The 18732-nt window shown below is 40.0% G+C and overlaps 2 protein-coding genes across 5 annotated transcripts in view; both read left to right on the top strand.

Moving 5' to 3' along the window:
* nek8 (NIMA-related kinase 8) overlaps nt 1–3346 on the top strand; it is a 56613-nt gene extending 53267 nt beyond the window's left edge. For 3 of the 4 annotated variants that reach the window (XM_072914994.1, XM_072914995.1, XM_061972583.1), the window contains 2 exons: nt 96–2828; nt 3229–3346. In XM_072914994.1, the coding sequence (XP_072771095.1) occupies nt 96–124 (29 nt within the window). In that variant the 3' untranslated portion in view covers nt 125–2828; nt 3229–3346. The remainder of the gene's footprint in view (nt 1–95; nt 2829–3228) is intronic. The other variant, XM_061972584.1, reaches the window with a different exon arrangement.
* traf4a (tnf receptor-associated factor 4a) overlaps nt 2876–18732 on the top strand; it is a 63482-nt gene continuing 47625 nt past the window's right edge. Inside the window, exon 1 of the mRNA XM_061972587.1 lies at nt 2876–3607. Within this exon, the coding sequence (XP_061828571.1) occupies nt 3465–3607 (143 nt within the window). The 5' untranslated portion in view covers nt 2876–3464. The remainder of the gene's footprint in view (nt 3608–18732) is intronic.

Below are 18732 nucleotides of genomic sequence, written 5' to 3'. Positions count from 1 at the left end.
TCTATGAAAGAGAGATTGCTTGAAAGTAGACAATAACAGAAGCAAACTAAGTGGTTTGACATCTGTATTCATCAGTTGTTCTTTACTTGTTTCAGCTTTACTCGATGAATCTGTCCCGAGATGACACAAAGGACCCTGATGGTTCCAGTTTGAAGATCCCTTTACTTAGTAAAACCCGATGTCGCTCACACTCGCTCTGTTTTTAGATTTTTAACAAAACTTTTAGGACACCAGAAGTCTGCAGGCTCACATATCTATTTTAAGTGGATTTGATGGCCCTCTTCTACACCAAACTCAGCCAAGCATGCATTTATGGACCGGACTTTGTTCACCAAGTTTGACACATAGAATTGTCCGAAATTGTTAAGCTTTACAGGGAACGAGTGGGTCAAAACCAACTTTGCATTGATTGATCAGGGTTTCTGCTGGTCATTAAAAAGCATTAAAAGTCATTAAATGGACTTTGTGAAAATTAAGGCCTTAAATGGCATTATAAAACATGAAATCCAATGTCCAGAAGCATTAAAAACATTTAAATGAGGTGAAATCACACATGCTATTAGCTAATCACAAGTCGGCAATTAAAGGCAAGCATGAGTTAACGGTGCTAAATTTCTTTGGCGTGACCAACAAAGCTACTTCTACTGTCGCCACGACGCCACCACCAAAAATAAATGAATAAAAATAAATTCTCAGATTAAATAGTCTTGTAAGCTAACTGAAATACACTAGAGATAAATAGTTATTGTAAAAATGTCAACTATTCAAGACTATCATTGTCAAACACTTACAATTGTGTCTACACAGACAGTTGTAAACTGTTGACTATATACAGTGTAATAACGATCTGCAGTAGGACATGGGCATCAAATTTGTTTTAAGTGGCATTAAAAAGAATTTATAAATGGTTGATTTATATAGGCTAGCATTACATTTGATTTGCGAGAACTTGCAGAAACCCTGTTGATAACGTATTGTCTGGCGGGCACCTTGTGGTCGTCTACATCAATGCATTTCTAGTTTATTAGGAGGTCAATCAATCAATCAATGTTTATTTGTATAGCCCTAAATCACAAGTGTCTCAAAGGGCTGCACAAGCCACAACGACATCCTCGGTACAAAGCCCACATTAGGGCAAGGAAAAACTCACCCCAGTGGGAAGTCGATGTGAATGACTATGAGAAACCTTGGAGAGGACCGCATATGTGGGTAACCCCCCCCCCCCTCCATGGGAGACCGAATGCAATGGATGTCGAGTGGGTCTGACATAATATTGTGAGAGTCCAGTCCATAGTGGATCCAACATAATAGTAAGAGTCCAGTCCATAGTGGGGCCAGCAGGACACCATCCCGAGCGGAGACGGGTCAGCAGCGCAGAGATGTTCCCAACCGATGCACAGGCGAGCGGTCCACCCCGGGTCCCGACTCTGGACAGCCAGCACTTCATCCATGGCCACCGGACCTGTGCCCCCCCCCAAGGAAGAGGGGAGCAGAGGAGAAAATAAAATAAACGGCAGATCAACTGGTCTAAAAGGGGGGTCTATTTAAAGGCTAGAGTATACAAATGAGTTTTAAGATGGGACTTAAATGCTTCTACTGAGGTAGCATCTCTAATTGTTACCGGGAGGGCATTCCATAGTACTGGAGCCCGAATAGAAAGCGCTCTATAGCCCGCAGACTTTTTTTGGGCTCTGGGAATCACTAATTAGCTGTATTTAGTATTTGCATACATACAGCCTAGGTCATAACCTGAGTGTCGCAACACGTGTTGCTCCAAACAAAGCCGCGAGTTTCTACATGGCAGGAAGTCATCAGTTCGCTGTCATGCAGTGAGGCCATTGTCCTCCCTCACGTGCACGATGAACCACGAAAAGGCCAGCAAACCGGTTTCAGGCCCTCGTAAGCCAGCCGGCGAGTGAATGAGACGTTACAAACAGGCACACAAGCCCACAAAGAAAGAAGGACAAGAAGGAAAGAAAAGACACTTGAGTGTTTAGCAAGTCATCAGTCAAATGACCCAAACTTGATGGAAGGTTGATCCTGAAAACAGTGGTCACATTGTGCTTATTGGATTAGTCCTTCGGTGTACTTGTGAGTCAAACCAGATAACGACCTGCTGTCAAGCGTTAAAGACTTTACGGTGACAAAGGGTCTAAGCAAAAATAAGTATCTTGATCATAGTATTACCAATTGATTGCAAAAAAAGCAAATTCTGCTGCTAGAATTAATATTTATGTGGATTTTATTGTAAAAGAGTGACTGCTTCATGCATCCAAACGCAGGGAGGACTGTAATGTGATGCTATTGTACAGTTCAAATGTGAGTGTTTTAGCTTTGAGCTTAAACCTAATTATACAAAAAAAAAAACAAGTGTCCTTACATTTTGTAATGTGCCTCATTAGCCGTTATTATTAATACCTTTACATGCCATTGTACTTTGTGTTGTCGTAAGTGAGCACTGTTTATATTCTAATTACGTTGTATGCACCATTTTGTGTTTTTTAATACCTCTCGCCCCATGTGGCTCTATTACCATTGTTTCCTCCAGTGATGATGTAATGGTGATGTAATGCAGTTGCAATACAGCAGGTGAACGCTGATCTGTGTTGTGTGTGAGAGAGAAAGGTGCGTGCGTGTGTGTGCGCGCGCACTTTTGTATCCCTGTCATATAAAATGTAAAGCGTATGTTCACCGGTAAGGAAAATATTATTTGTTATTTTAATGAAAAATACAAAGAAAAGCAGTATTTTTGTCTTTGTTTGTGAGGTCCACCGCTAGAGGGCGCAGTTCACCACTGACAGCATGGCAAACCTTCTCTATTGGGATATGTAAGTTGCTTTTTCCTACTTCAATCATAAACACCTTCACTGCTAACACTCGTACATGTACACATGGGATAGGGCAGTTGTAATATTTTCATAAAATTCATTGGATAATTGACAGGTTAAGTGCACTTAATTGGCAGTGACTGGAGTTATTATTATTGATATCTATGACAAAGCATTGCATGTATTAAAGAAGCATAAATGAGATGAAAGGGGGGTAAAATGGTGTGAACAAGCTTCTTGACTCCTCCTGCTTTGGAGGAAGAAGAGGAGAAGGAGGAGGAGGAGGAGGCGGGACTGTGGTGCACCTAAACAGACAGAGAGCTTGTATGCTCGCTTCAGTCTTGTCAGCAACGTCCGCACAGCAAAACACAAATTGCTAACCCATTTGTTTTGACCGTAGGGACGCTCAGGTCTTTTCCTGCACGACCAAGCCGCGAGTGTGTGTAGTTTTTGTATTATTTTTTAATCCCGGAAGAGGAGCGTCACCACCTCGAAGACAAGGCGGACGTGATATGAACCCTTCATCGGCTTGAAGTGTGCCGCTGCAAAAGGGCGACGGACGGAGGGAAGGCTGCAGGATCTACAAGGACAAAGACACATAGCCGGGGGTAGAGAGAGGACAAGACAGTCGCAGCTATGCCCGGCTTCGACTACAAGTTCCTGGAGAAGCCCAAGCGACGCTTCCAGTGTCCGCTGTGCAGCAAGGCGATGCGGGAGCCGGTCCAAGTGTCGACCTGTGGACACCGCTTCTGTGACACCTGTCTGCAAGAATTCCTAAGGTACACCTCAATTCATTCATGCATCTATCTCTCTATGTGTGTTGATACCGGAGACTGCAGTTTCGGTTGAGCTTAGGTAAATAAAAGGATGTGAAGGTGTGTCCTGCTCACCTTTCCAAAACAACCTTCTAGAACATAAAACATGACCCTACATTTAGGCCTCTAAGAGTCTGTTTTTGTAGCCTTGACACTCAAGCTGTGGAACAGAAGATGCACTTTTGTGTATTCTTGGGCCAAAAACACATAGTTGTTCCCTTTAAAGCAGTGGCTTTTACCCTGAAAGCTTGTTGACATTTGGCAGTTTGGGTTCTTAGCTGGACCATTTTGGTTCAAATAGTTATATTGGGTTCCAATAATTAGCAATACTTGTATACATTACCTTATTACGCATGCATGTTCTTGTGTTTGCAATGGTCTGTTTGTGGATACCAACCACAACCTTGCATATCAATATTTAGCCCTGCAGCATAAAATATCATACTTAAGTATACATATATTGGGATTGTGGTATGTCTTACTACTATTCTTCATTTGGGGCTAAAGCAGAACCAAATGTTGACTTTTAAAGCTTTAGGGACATAACTGGTTCCTTTGTTTGGTCCTTAGAACAAGTACATTGGAGTCAATATAGAAGGTGTAATGGTGTGTAGATTATGACATTTTGCCAACAAGTTAGTGCACTTTCTGAGGATGATTTTGTACGTATTTTTGCACGTTTTCTTTGGTAGATGTCCTGCATCTATCATAATCTTATGTACACAGCAAACATAGCATCTCTTGACTTGACAAGTTACTTTACTGTTCGACAATTAGCTCTATAGAATAAAGTGCTTTGAATGAAGGCACATTATTTCCCTTTTCGCCGTCAAATTTGCGGGACACAGCTTGAATGTGTCATTAACATGCATAAACATGACATGACAATTGTATTAAAATCTCTGTAGTCAGCCAAACTGATATCATTTATTATTATCGTTTAACCCTACTATATACAAAACGTGCAGTTACACATTACGTCTTGTCAGAGCAGCTTCCTGCTGGAAAAGGTTGAGTGAATTGACTTGTGAGATGGCCCTCTGCTAGATTCATAGTTGCAGCACTACTTTTCCCCTCTGCAGATAGCGCCATCATTTAAGTTGTCAAAAAATACGAATTATTTACATGTGCAGAAATGCAGGGGTAGAAATTCTAAAGGTGAGGATTTACTGTTATGGCTAAATATTTGCGAAGTCCAGTAGGCCTGCAAAAACTTTTTGCTTGATAGTGGCCATGTTTTTCAACCAATATCTTACACATTTGTGTTTGTCGGTCTCCTACCACTTTTAGTGAATAGGCAACACCCTCAAGTTAGCTTGGGTGTTATTTAGATCGCGTTGCGTCGTGTGAGATTTACAGGGATTAAATTTTGTGCTTTTTAATAACAGCGCAACCATGTGGTGCATTTGTAAGAAAAATAATAGCGCAGGCAACACATAGGGATGCATGTTTTGACAAATTTTGTGCAGTGGTTTAGGACTTTTAAGTGTTAGTTTACACAAATACATATTTTTCGTATTGAGAGTTCAGGCTCCAATTGTTCCACATTTGTGCCCAAAAGAGTGAAAACACTATTCTGTATATCTAAGACCATAATAGTTTGACTAAAAATGGCTGATCAGCACAATCATACATTGATTGTCTTTTGTTGGAGTTTTACCCGTGACTTCTCATCCTGTCTGTGTTTTTGCCCTGAGGTGACGTCCATGTGGTTTAAAAATATGCGTGTGTGTGTGTGTGTGTGTGTGTGTGTGTGTGTGTGTGTGTGTGTGAGGGGGGGGTGATGCCTTTGAAAAGAGTGCGTTGTGAAGTCGAGGAGGTCAGACTGGGCAACAGAAGGGAAGGGGGTAGTCTTGTTGCCTCCAGTCCAGGATTAGATGTGGAGACTCCTTCCACGGTGTCAGTCTCTAGAGGTACTGACGGACCTTTCACTTGGAGGTCAGACACCTTCCTAATCTACTCAACTTTGATGTCAGCGCGAGTAGAAAGACGTCTTTGTGTAATTTTTGCAGGCATGATACTGTCCTAATATTACAAAGTGCTAACTGACGCCTAAAGGTCGCCACACTTAACCAGTCAGGATGGCTGAAAACATCCATCCATCCATTTTCTACCGCTTATTCCCTTTTGGGGTCGCGGGGGGTGCTGGAGCCTATCTCAGCTACAATCGGGCGGAAGGCGGGGTACACCCTGGACAAGTCGCCACCTCACCGCAGGGCCAACACAGATAGACAGACAACATTCACACTCAATACCCCAATATATCTATTATTATTTATTGTAATACAGTCAGCAATGTATCAGATTTTTTAAATGTGCAAGCATTTCTAATATCTTTCTAGGTCAATGCTTCATGAAACAGGAAAACTTTCAGGTGTATTTTATTTTTAAAACGTAATTATCAAAGAGCACACAGCCTTTACGCAGAAATCTAATACACAAGTTAATTTTACATTAGAAAAGTGTATGTATTCATTTTGTATTACATTTTATGATAGAAAAGGGTGTTTTTATTTTTTGATTTAATTTTTTGTATTTCTTTTTTAAAAACAGTAATTTTTATGATTAGAAAATATTTTATGGTTAGAAAGGATTTTTGTAGTATTTCCCACCAATTAAAAAAAAATAGTTTTTAGTATTTATGTTATTTGGTGATTTCCTAAATATTTATATTCAGTGATTTCCTAAATAACTATTTCTTATTGCTGCAATGAAACATAGAAATCCTGACAACATAGTTATTGTGGAAAGATACTGCAATAGAATGGTGTCTATTTAAAGAGCTTTAAGGATTAATACAAGGCATAATTAGCTATCTTGATACATCTGAACTCTTCCTGCCCTAAAGAGTCATCCACTGTGGAGAAATTTCATCCAAACCCACTTTCTAAAAATACAATATGACATTTTAATTGCAAAAAAAAAGTTTTATAGGTCATAGAAATGTTTAGATTTTTGTATGTGTGATGCATTTCCCAGCGGGGGCGAAATGAGTTCAGCCAAACTGGTTTGTCGTTGTTTTGAGCCTTCATCTTCGTTCTCACATTCACTGTAACTCTACCCTGCACTTACAGCATGATGATACCCTCAGGGGGGGACGACTCACGTATAACTTCTCAGGAAAGTATGCCTGCTCATAACTAATGATTGCGTCGGCCAAAGTTTTCGGGTCGGATAAGCTCGTAACTTCTTCGTCATGACCTGTCTGGAAGCGGGGAAAGCAGAACTTGTGCTCTCTGCACTCCCACAGACAAGTTAGCCAACCTGCGGATGTTTGGAGTTGAGTAAGTGCGTGCTTCTACTGGGTCAGGGTGTTAGCAGTACAGGTGTCAATAGGATTTACCAGAAGTGTAGCAGCCCTTTCATGCTTGGACCTCCCCGTGTGGAGCTAAGAAATTAGGCTACCAGGCTGGAAGACATCTTAAAAAGTCTACCACAATAGCATATTAGAAGTGTGCCTGGCTTTGATGCTGCCATTTAGAGAGTTTAAAGGTGCTTTTAGGAAACTGTTACACTTGCACTTACATAATAGATGTTATTAAGGAGTAGTACAGGAGCACACAAACATTAGCAACACTAGTATGTGAGCTACAGTGCTAATATTACACACATTTAAACGACAACATCATGTTCGGTTTGCCTATTTGCTTAAGAAAAACTAAATTATCAAACTTACAGCTCTTTATGTTTAAGATGTGTAGCAAAGCTTTCCTGTATAACAGTGTTTCTTAGCCATAGAGCCGCCATTGTTGAGCCGCCAAAAAGTCTCTGTGGCCAAACTGTGGTCGGCAGCAATACTCAGTTGTAATACACTTTTCCACCACTCGTGGCATTAATAACAATATCAAACAAACAAGAGAAGTCAGCTAGATTCATAGAGAAGTTTCTTAAGCACAAAAATTATGACTGAAGCGGGGAAGCTGTATATTCATTTGCACTTACATTTTATGGACAGTTTATTTAGGAAACATATATAACATTGTAATTCATTATTAATATAGTTAGAATTTATTTACGGTAGAAATACATAATAGTATGTGAATTTACTTTTCATCAGTTTTTATGAATCCTTTCTTTTGCAGTATATTTGATTAGCTTTTTTTTATGTAATCAGTCTAACCTAAGCCTTAATTGTAATCTTTGTGATCAACACATGGTTTCATATCATTTGACAAGGTTTATTCTGTTTAGATTTAATTAATGACTACGATTAAAATGCAGAGTAATATCACTAAAATACAGTGTTAGTATTTAAGTGAAACCCTCTGTAGTGGAAAGGTTGGGCTCCGAGGTCAAAACGTTTAAGAACCCTTGATCTATGATGTGGTGGCCATATTGATTGATTGATTGAAACTTTTATTAGTAGATTGCACAGTATAGTACATATTCTGTACATTTGACCACTAAATGGTAACACCCGAATAAGTTTTTCAACTTGTTTAAGTCGGGGTCCAAGTAAATCAATTCATACACATAGAATACTGGGACAACTAAGTACAGAGGTTGGTGGAGTAGTAGTTGGAATTTGTACTCAAGTAAGAGTACTGTTACTTTAGAGTAATATGACTCAAGTAAAAATAAAGTAGTCATCCAAATAATTACTTGAGTAAGTATTCAGTGAAAAAAATACTCAAGTATTGAGTAACTGGTGAATAATTTCTGATTTATTTAGTTGCTATTTTTAATTGTACTTGCACTGCAATTGTAGTTGGTGTGTTTGTGCAATAGACTAAAAGAGAGCAAAAGACTACAGCGTGTACTATAAAAGATACACATTTTAAGGTCACTTATGATGTTACAACAAGGTTAATGTTAACATATGCGCAGAAAAAACGTAAAAGCATCTACAACATACCGCAACATGTTTGTAAGTGGATTTCTTGTAGGCTGAAATGTCAACATTTCTACTGACACAGATGACAGCGCATGATATAAATGTTCTTTTTCCCAGTTCGTAAAGTAAACATTGAAAAGTTATGTAGCCTCGTCTGATGTTATGTCACTTTTGACAGTGTTTAATTTGAGTGCGGTCATGTCACTGCCAGGCTCCGTTTAATTGGTCAAACGTCACTTGCGTTTATGCAGGATTGGTGAAACAAAGTCATCCATCCATCCTTTTTCTACCGCTTGTCCCTTTCTGGGTCGCGGGGGGTGCATGTGACACTAAATTGGCCCTAATGTGTGAACGTGAGTGTGAATGTTGTCTATCTGTGTTGTCCCTGCGATGAGGTGGCGACTTGTCCAGGGTGTACCACGCCTACCGCCCGAATGCAGCTGAGATAGGCTCCAGCACCCCCCGCGACCCCGTAAGGGAGAATTGGGATGGATGGATGGAAGTCATGTGACAGTGCCCGCTAGAAGAAGTATCTCTAACAGGCCAAAATAGTGCGTCTTTTCAAGCAGTAATCAATAGATTAGAACAATAAACACAACTATGACATAAATAAAGGTAGCGTTCGGAATGAAACTAAATATAAAGGAGTAAAAGTAGCGTTTTTTTCTTCATAAAAATACTCAAGGAAAAGTAAAGTATGTTGCATTAAAACTACTCTGAGAAGTTACTTCAGTAAATGTAACGGAGTAGACTTAGAGCGTTACTACCCACTTCCGACTAATAGCGGATCAGAGGCCATGTCATGTCCATGAGGAAGGAGTTGTTTGCATCTCGATGTTAAAAACTTCTTGTTTTTCAAAAGTGGTACCAACAAGTGAGGAAGATGTTGTCTTTTCCTTAGACTTGATTTGGGACAAGTATTACTGCTTACCTTTTTAAATGAACTCCAGAAACATCTACGGGCTGCATTAGACTTTTTAGACTTGCATTACTACAGTGTACTGTTACTAGTACCTGGTCAGTTGTGGTGTAGAACCAACACTATGTATCATTGGCAGCAATAATAAACATACCGTGTGTGTTAAAGCGCCCACGAGACTGAGGACAGCTGAGCTTAATTAAAAGATCTCTTTTAAAAGGCGGAATCAAGCTTATTAATACCGACAGACGCCAAGTTAGCTTCCTGCCTTGCTGCTATTATTGCACAAGTGCCTTACCGCTAGCAATCGTGGCATCCAGTCCAGGCTTGCCAGTCAAGTCTGCCTGCTTTCTTAATGTCGCTGCTGAATGGCATTACTGCTGCGTTAATCACCCTTCCATGAGAAGGAGTTGTCACAGAATTAAAGCATTGAATTGTCAGCCTCCATGAGTCATTTATAATCCTGTATGCTCCCTTCAAAGCGTGTCAAAATAAAGGCAAAATTGCCTGCAGAAGGGCTGGAAGACACGCGTGAACTGCTCCCACAGGAACACATCTCAATGCTGAGAGGAGCTGGTGTGTGTGTCTACTGGCACTTTGGCATGTGATGTTAACGGGCTGCCTTTCCGCTCGAGGGGCAATGAGTATATACACCCCGGTCCTGGAGGCCTCCCCTGCTCGGGTCAAGAGTCACGGGGTGCAATGCAAGTCGCCGCAATTAAATAGGAGTCACATGCTGGGACAAAAGAGTGCATGGCGACCTTTGTTTCAGCCTCAATAAGAAGCTGGTCTCTTCAGTGAAGGAGCTTGAGCACCTAACGATATGTCGCGCAATCTTCCGTCAGCGTGCGAGGGCTGAATCGGGGCCACACATGCCAGCCGCGTCGCGGTTCATCAGTCTGGTGTGGGCTGAGCCGCAGTGATGCCACGCAATGTGACAGCCTTGTCTCTGTGTGGCTAATGCAGCGCCTTGCCCGAGCCCTGACGAGGGTGTAATTGCTTCGTTCGGCTCGGGAGCGTCTACCCGCGGGCCTCCAGAGTAGTCGCTGACAAATTGCTGACTTAGTCACAACTCCAAAAGTGTGTTAATGTGAGCCAAAATTATACTCCGAACAACCAGCTTTGTGTTTTTCATTTTTGCATCTGCTTTGTGTTGTACAATAATCTAGTACTCCTTTTTCCGCAATACCGTCCTATAACAAAATACAAGCACTGCTAAGACAATCACTGCTAGGCCTCCTTTTACCACCAGTTCTGTTTACGTAGTCTTACTGTTACTTACCCTGATACGTCTCTAAGGAGTGCAAGTTGTTCCCGATGGCTTCATTAAAGGCTATAAATGACTTATTTATGCTTCATGAATTGCTTATAATCTGCGGCAAGAAGAAAAGCTTTTAATTGCCAGGCTGTGCGAAAATCCCAGAGGTTCTTGTTTATTGTCTCTCCTTTGGTAATAATCCCTGCTAAATAAATAAATAGGCCTTAATGGGTCTACACTTTAATGTGTTTGTATTGTATGTTTGTTCCATGTGCAGGATTCTTGGCCTATGTTGTAGATTTAGTAGAACACTGAGCACTTTTTCAGTATCTTTAGTACTGAAGACAACACTTTTTTCTTGGCAGGCTGCGTCAACTCAAGGAAGTAGCCTGTTGTCTTAAATTGGTCTTATAATGATTTATTTTCTACTTTTAAAACACTTCCTTGTGGTCTACATAACATCTAATGGTGGTTCTTTGGTGAAAATGTTGTATAAATTATGTTTTACAGACCATCAGTCAGCTTTTTGCCTCTTCAAGGTGCGCCGTTTTGCGGGCGGTCTTATCTACGTCGCTCCACTTCGACTGCCTCTTTGTTGTAGTTTTAGCGCGTCCATATGGAGTCTACTGACAGATACAAGTTTGAAATATACGCTACTTTGTATTAGAATTGGCAACAGTGGACGGTGCATGTAAAAAAGAAAGAGCTTATTGACTACAGAGTTGGACTAAAACTCGCGCAAAGCTCTGAGTAAATTTCTACCATATATGGAGATACCCGCTGACGTCACAATTAGGAAAATTGACACAAATTCCAAACAACTCGTTTGGAGGAAGAAGGCAAGATTGTTTATAAATATCTCCACATCCCTTTTTGATTGAGTTCAAATTTTCGAGACTTATGCAGATCCAAAATATCCCAAAACAGGTACCAATGTAACGGAGGCCAGCCCGTGTGGCTTGGCCATGTGTACGTTGGTAAAACCTCACTCCCTGACAACCTCAAGAGCAGGGCTGGTAATCGGGTTGATAGTCTGGGCTTTCAGATCGATAGCTAACAAGCTCAACTCTCACGGTGGCGACCCAGGTTTGAGTCCCTGGCGGATCAGAAAAAGCAGGGACTCAAACAGGCGGGTTACAGTGGTATCGTGACCCGGATGAGAGTGAGGTTTAGGGAGGCGAGTGTAACGGAGTGTGGCTGGGCCATGTGAACGTTGGTAAACCTCACTCCCCGACAACTTCAAGAGCAGTAAATCCCATTTAAGAAAATGAGCCAGTGTTTCCATATACTGTATGTATTTATTTGTGTCAGCCTGCCACAAATGTGAACGTAATACTTCTGTCCCTCCCCCGCTCATAATAATGAAAGTGTGGCGGTATGCGTCGTAACTTGCACTGTACGCTTCATACACTCTTAATTCGCACCTGGTTCGCCAAAAAAAGACGCAGCAGAAGAGATCCGTGTTGCCACTTTTTCCATGCACGCATTAAAAGTGAAACAAGAGAAGGAAGTGACGGAATGGACATCATAGATATATTCGATAAACAAATACAAGTAGTAATGGAAGGCGAATTGTTTGCTGCTCAAGTGAGAGCGGAAATCCGCCACCACAAGCCCAGGGAGTGTGATTTACATGTGCAGAAAACCTCCATAAAGTTGCTTCCCAACCTTTGTCATTTCTAGAAGTACTAAGAAGACAGATCTTAGAGACACTCTTCCGTTGTTTGGTAACACTTTGCCTTCCTTGTGAAATTCCTCAACCAGTTCTATTAAAAATGTGGCCCGGGGGCCATTTGCGGAACACAGCTCTTTTTTTTAATGGACCTGAAACGATATGAACAAAAACAGCAAAACTAGAGCAAAAAGACATAACATAATGGGGGAAAAAAGCTGAAATGTTGATGTTAATAACAAATACAAAGATTTGTTTTTAAATATGTTTTATTTGCTGATTTCATTACAAATTACGAATTAATTAAAAACAATATTGTTTATGTGCCTGAAGGCTACACGCCATTGTTGTTCTTTTTACAATGTAAAATAGAACATTATTGTTATTTATGAGCATATTTATGAGGTCAATATTGTTTGTTATGATAAACTGTGAGGGTATTGGCCACTGCAGTTTTTAAAAAAATTTATATTTACCTCTTGGGAGCTTTTACTAAAATTGTAATACCGTGCAAAAAGATGTTTAAGCACATTGATATTAAATACTTCGCAGTTGGAAAATAGTACTAAATTTAAGTACTTGGGTCCAGTTTTTAAAAAGTTCTATTGTGGTATCAAAAGTCCTGGAAATTCCCAGGTGTCTGTATAGACTACTGACATTTTGGTATGGTGACAACCCTCGTTAGCACCTTGATGATAAAGAGCCTTCAGACTCTGCTTGGACTATTTTACAAGTCAAGTCTTTTCTTGCGCACCTAAATGGAACTGTGTCTCAGTTGTGGGTACAGCTGGGGTCTTTGAGCCTCACTGGGTCTCTGTATCCGAGCGAGACTGCTGCCACGGAAGACCGGCGAATGAATGACGGTGTTTTTCACAAACTCCGCGCTCGTTCCGGCGGCCGCACTGCAGCCATTCAATTTCGTCCAACCGCAGGTGTCCTGGAGGCTGCACTGGGTTCGGATCCGGAGAGTTCTAAGGAGGGTTAGACGGTGCAGTTCCCCCATCTGGGAGCGGCATAGAGGAGATGTGTGTCGATGATGAGTGAAAGCCCTCAGGCCACCGCTCTGCGCTCTGAGGGCTGTGAACGCCTCACACACAGGCGTCCACTTAAAAGACTGCATTTGAACACATCAATGCATTGGAGGAGCGAGACAAAGTGTTTGTTCGTTTGCCTGAAATTGTGTCACTGTGGTACGCAAGGGTAAGGTTTAAGTCTAACACGTTTTGAGTCTATTACTTCCTGAATAATAAACGGAACATGATACATTCTGGAGCGTTTTCAGATATTGGACTTGATGTTTATTTCCTTGCCTCGTCTGTGACTCAGTATGCAAATGGACTGTGAGTGTTCATTTGTTTTACTTGCTTCTTGTGACATTACACAACAGTTTATCACAGTGGCATATGTTAGATGATGATGATGAAGAAAATAAGTGCTCCGAGCAAAGAGTCTGAGAATGTAATCCAAGCCCATGCAGGAAATGCCCCTAAATCTCAGTGTTTGACGGCCATAATGAAATGGACACTCAGTGTTCCAATGGAGCTAATTACAATGTTAAACAGCCACAACTTTTGCCACTAAGTCAGTCCATCAAAGTCACAGGGAACTGTTTCTCATGACAAATTACTCTACCTTTTAGTTTACGACTTTTGTTTATTATGACAGTAAGTAGACGTTTTCCAAATACACTTTAGACTAAAAGCAAACAAGCACAAGAAAGCCAAACTTCCTTTCAACCAACCATCCAGTCTATCACTGAGCACGTTTCCATGCACTAAATTAGTCTGATTCCTCAAAATACTTTTTTATTTTTTTTATTTTCATGTGAGGTCCCAGTGTCCATGCACTCTCGCTAATGCGACTATGCCTATACACTGGCGGGCGCTTATTTCCCTTTAGCTCGGTTAAATGTATCACGTGTGACTGATGACGTCACATCAAAACAAGGCACCTTACAAGTCAAACAGCTGTGTTCTTGTTGTATCTTGATGTCTGCTGTAATATTGGCACAGATTACAAATATTACGTCTCTATTGTACGTCTCTATTGGCTGTCTTCATGTTAAATAGCAGACCTTAGATCTTACAGCTTAGTTTGCGCTACCAACGTGACACTACAACCAAGAGGATCTCTGAATTGCTGCATTAGTGTGGGTCCAAGGCAAAGAGTGGTGGGAGAGAGTTGTTTTGATGGACTTTTCGGATGGAGAATGGAAAGAAAACTTTAAAATGTCTCGAAGTTCAATAAACAAGTTGTGTGGATTGATGGAAGGAGTTTTAAGTCCAAAGGAAAAGACCGCTCGTCGTTGTTAATGTTCTGGACTATCTTGCCAGTTGTGTGGAATACAGAGTTATTGCTAACCAGTTAGAGTACACAAATGCAGCGTAAAGAAGTTTGTGTACGCTTTATTCTTTGCTTTTAATTAGAGATGTCCGATAATATCGGCCTGCCAATATTATCGTCCGATAAATGCTTTAAAATGTAATATCGGAAATTATCGGTATCGTTTTTTTTTATTATCGGTATCTGTTTTTTATTTTTTTATTTTTTATTAAATCAACATAAAAAACACAAGATACACTTACAATTAGTGCACCAACCCCAAAAACCTCTCTCCCCATTCACACTCATTCACACAAAAGGGTTGTTTCCTTCTGTTATTAATATTCTGGTTCCTACATTATATATCAATATATATCAATACAGTCTGCAGGGATACAGTCTGTAAGCACACATGATTGTGCGTGCTGCTGGTCCACTAATAGTACTAACCTTTAACAGTTAATGTTACTCATTTTCATTAATTACTAGTTTCTATTTAACTGTTTTTATATTGTTTTACTTTCTTTTTTATTCAAGAAAATGTTTTTAATTTATCTTATTTCATTTTATTAATTAAAAAAAAAAAAGGACCTTATCTTCACCTTACCTGGTTGTCCAAATTAGGCATAATAATGTGTTAATTCCACAACTGTATATATCGGTATCGGTTGATATCGGTACCGGTTGATATCGGTATCGGTAATTAAAGAGTTGGACAATATCGGAATATCGTATATCGGCAAAAAGCCATTATCGGACATCCCTACTTTTAATGTATCTGCCTCTCTTCCTTTTCACTCGTATTTGTTCAGGAGTCCGAATGAAGCTGTCATTCTCTACTTTCTTGGCTACCTTTTAAAATAAATTTTAGTTTATTTTTTTCTCCCATCACTTCAACTGTTCCGTTCTTTTAGTTTGTGAAGCAAATAAACAGTCTCCTCTTCATTCCAGTCGTTGCCTATTTTTTTTTAACGGGATCCACTTCCGGGTTGACACTGGCACATGTGCAACACAAAGGGTCCACTGCGGCAACAAACACCCTTGAGAGATCTGGTTTTCAATCGCGTAATCCAGGTGTGTTAGTCCGACTTTTCAAAAGCCAAACACGATCGGATTAGGGTGTTTCTATAGGTTGTAGGATGCTTATTTAGAGCCGAACTATTGGAGGAATCAAACTGAGTGCATGGAAACGTAGTCACTGGGTCTCTTGGGAGAAGCCGAGGTCCTTGAAAGGAGTACACATGTGACGATGACATCGCAAAGTGAAAGTGTCCTGACCGGTTCTCACAGCTGCGTGTACGCCAACATGTCAGCAGCAATGAATGTTTCCGACCTTTAAAGGCATATTTTGGTTTTAGGGATCTTCTCATGCGCAACCAAACTTGACTGCAAAACAGCCTGTGAGAGTTTAGTCAAGTGCAAGAACTCCCAAACGCTTTGACCTTTTCATTAGTGAGTGGTTCAAGATGACCCTCCAGCGTCTTGTTGACGTCCACACTGGACCGTCAATCAGGCGCTGACCACACGGCGAGTTTTTTTTATTACTATACCTACATGATTGAGAGGCACTTCAGGCTTGTGGTTTACACAAAGTCTGTGACTCACCTTCCACACCTGAGTCACGACAAGTCTAATGGCTGCAGTTAGCGCCCACGCTGCACTCCGCCTCCTAAATTTTGCGTAATCTGGCACAGTATTTCGACACACTCACTCTTCACAGCATGAGGCAAGCTCACCTGTAAATTCTGTTCTGGACTGACAAGTCAACCACAGTAATTACCTTCTAAATTAATGATATATACGATATTAATAACATTCATTCTACCTGTTTGCTTTTAATTACTCCGAGGGATGTCCTAATTTTTTTTTTTTTTACAAAACTAAGTTACATTTATTGTGCCCTCTAAAGGTTACCTGAGAAGACATGCTCGCACACATGTGGTACAGATATCCATAACGTTTTATAATGATTGAACAAATGGGGACAATGTTGCTTGTGACAATGCAAAGTTGGTTTGCTTGTTTGGCGGCCATGTTTTTCAACCAAACTAGCTCAAGATATTCACACACGTGCCATAAGTTATTCCGACTTATGGGGTCAAACAAACAAACAAACAAATAAAAACATTAAGAAACACCATGAAAATACAATACAATGTAAACTCTAAGGGTGTCCCGATGCGATACAGATATTGTGATATTGTATTAGCTGATACTAATATTGATTAGATATGACATTCACGCGAATCATACATACTTGTGTTATTTTTCACTGTGGAATGTTAGAAAAGGTTTGATCAAGTGAAATTAATCAGATAAAAATGGTAGGTATGAAAAACACTAATTATTAACCATCCAGAATGGACTTATGCTGTCTTTAAGGTATATTGGAGTAGTAATTGTTTTTGTTTTTGGGGCGTCACCCTGTGACCACACTATTTCATTACGTTAAGCTCACGACGCAGTAAGTTGAATGATGCGGACACGTTTGTTACTGGATACTTTCTACTTTGTATCTGTAAGTAATATGCAACTATAATTATTTGATATATTTTTTTAAATTGACAAATGTGCTCTCTTATACAGCAAGATTGTTCAATTATTACACATGTTTAGCTTGTGCGCTATTGTGTGCTTAGCTGTTGTGTAGCTGCTAGCTCCTAGTAGCCTATAGCCCGCAATGTTTACCCTTTTGTAAATGACTTGACTAAAACACAAGAAAATACCATCTTGTGTGCTTATTGGAGGAGATTTTGATATTATTTGGCTGTCCAGCTTTGCACAAGTGAACATGCTGCAGGACTGCTTGTATTGCAGCTTATATCAAACATTTTAGATGCGAGCTGATATCATCCAATATTTGTACTGTTACTGATATCACACCAATATTAATATTGGATCAGGATGCCCCTAATACAAATATCTTTAAAACGTTTTAAGGATTAGATAAATAGCGAATGACTTATTGGCTTATTTAGACCAGGTGTGGCCTGGGGGTAATTTGCGGCCCGCAGCTAATTTTTACAAGCCTGCGGCGCCATCTAAAAACAGTATTACAGAAAAAAACATAAAAAGTGGGATAAAAGAGCATACGGGTGAAATGTAACAAGAAAAAGTGGCAATGTTGCCTCTAATAACACAAAGCTGCTGCATGCAGGCTGTTTTATTCTTTAAAACTGTCATTTACCAAAAAATGATAATGCATCAAAATCAATGTTGTTATTCATTATTGACCTATCGGAGGCTCCTATTACTTCACATCAAATATTCCACTTTGAAATATTTTTTTGGGGGGGGGTATAACTTTGAAATATTTTTTGGAGAAAATATTGCATATTACAGCATTACCCATAAAAATATAATATAATATTATATAGATCTGAAGTTGATCCAGAGATTTAAGTCTTGAATGTAAAAAAATATAAAATATGACCTTTTTTAACACTTTTATGAGTGGGGCCCTTTTGGATCGCTGGGAATTTTAGTGGGATTGTTTTTAATAAACTGGCATTGTTCAAAAATGAATAATGAACCAAAATTAATGTTATGAATTATTGACCTATTGAGGCTCTAATTACATTTTTGGGGGGGACAATATGGCATATGTTGTGTTTTTGTCATAAAAAATTGGGTTTTCTTTGACAAAAAGGGCATACATCATTAAATAAAAATTTTTTTTAACCTTATATCGACAGACAGATCTAGAGATTTAAGCGTTGAACTTTTTTTATTTTTATAACTGAAACCCTTACAGGTCCTTGGGACCAAACTTGGGGAGAGCCTTAGAGGTTAAAAACATATTTAAGGTATTGGTTTTGAAATGGAAAAATATTAAAATGGCCCCCGCTTGCTTTGATTTTTCAGTGCGTGGCCCTCAGTGGAAAAAGTTTAGACACCCTTGTTATGTACTATAGTTATATAGACTATGGTTATATAGACTTCTAGTAGTTGAGTCCCACTTGTGACAATGCAAGGATGTTTGTCATGATTTTCAATCAAACCTGCTCAAAATGTACATGTGCTAGTCCGAACCCTCGAGTTGTGAACCTTGCAGCTGAGATAGGCTCCAGCACCCCCCCGCGAC

The sequence above is a fragment of the Nerophis lumbriciformis genome, linkage group LG17, assembly GCF_033978685.3.
Source record: "Nerophis lumbriciformis linkage group LG17, RoL_Nlum_v2.1, whole genome shotgun sequence".
In the NCBI taxonomy this organism is placed as follows: Eukaryota; Metazoa; Chordata; class Actinopteri; order Syngnathiformes; family Syngnathidae; genus Nerophis; species Nerophis lumbriciformis.
This window is presented reverse-complemented; position numbering and strand designations above follow the sequence as displayed.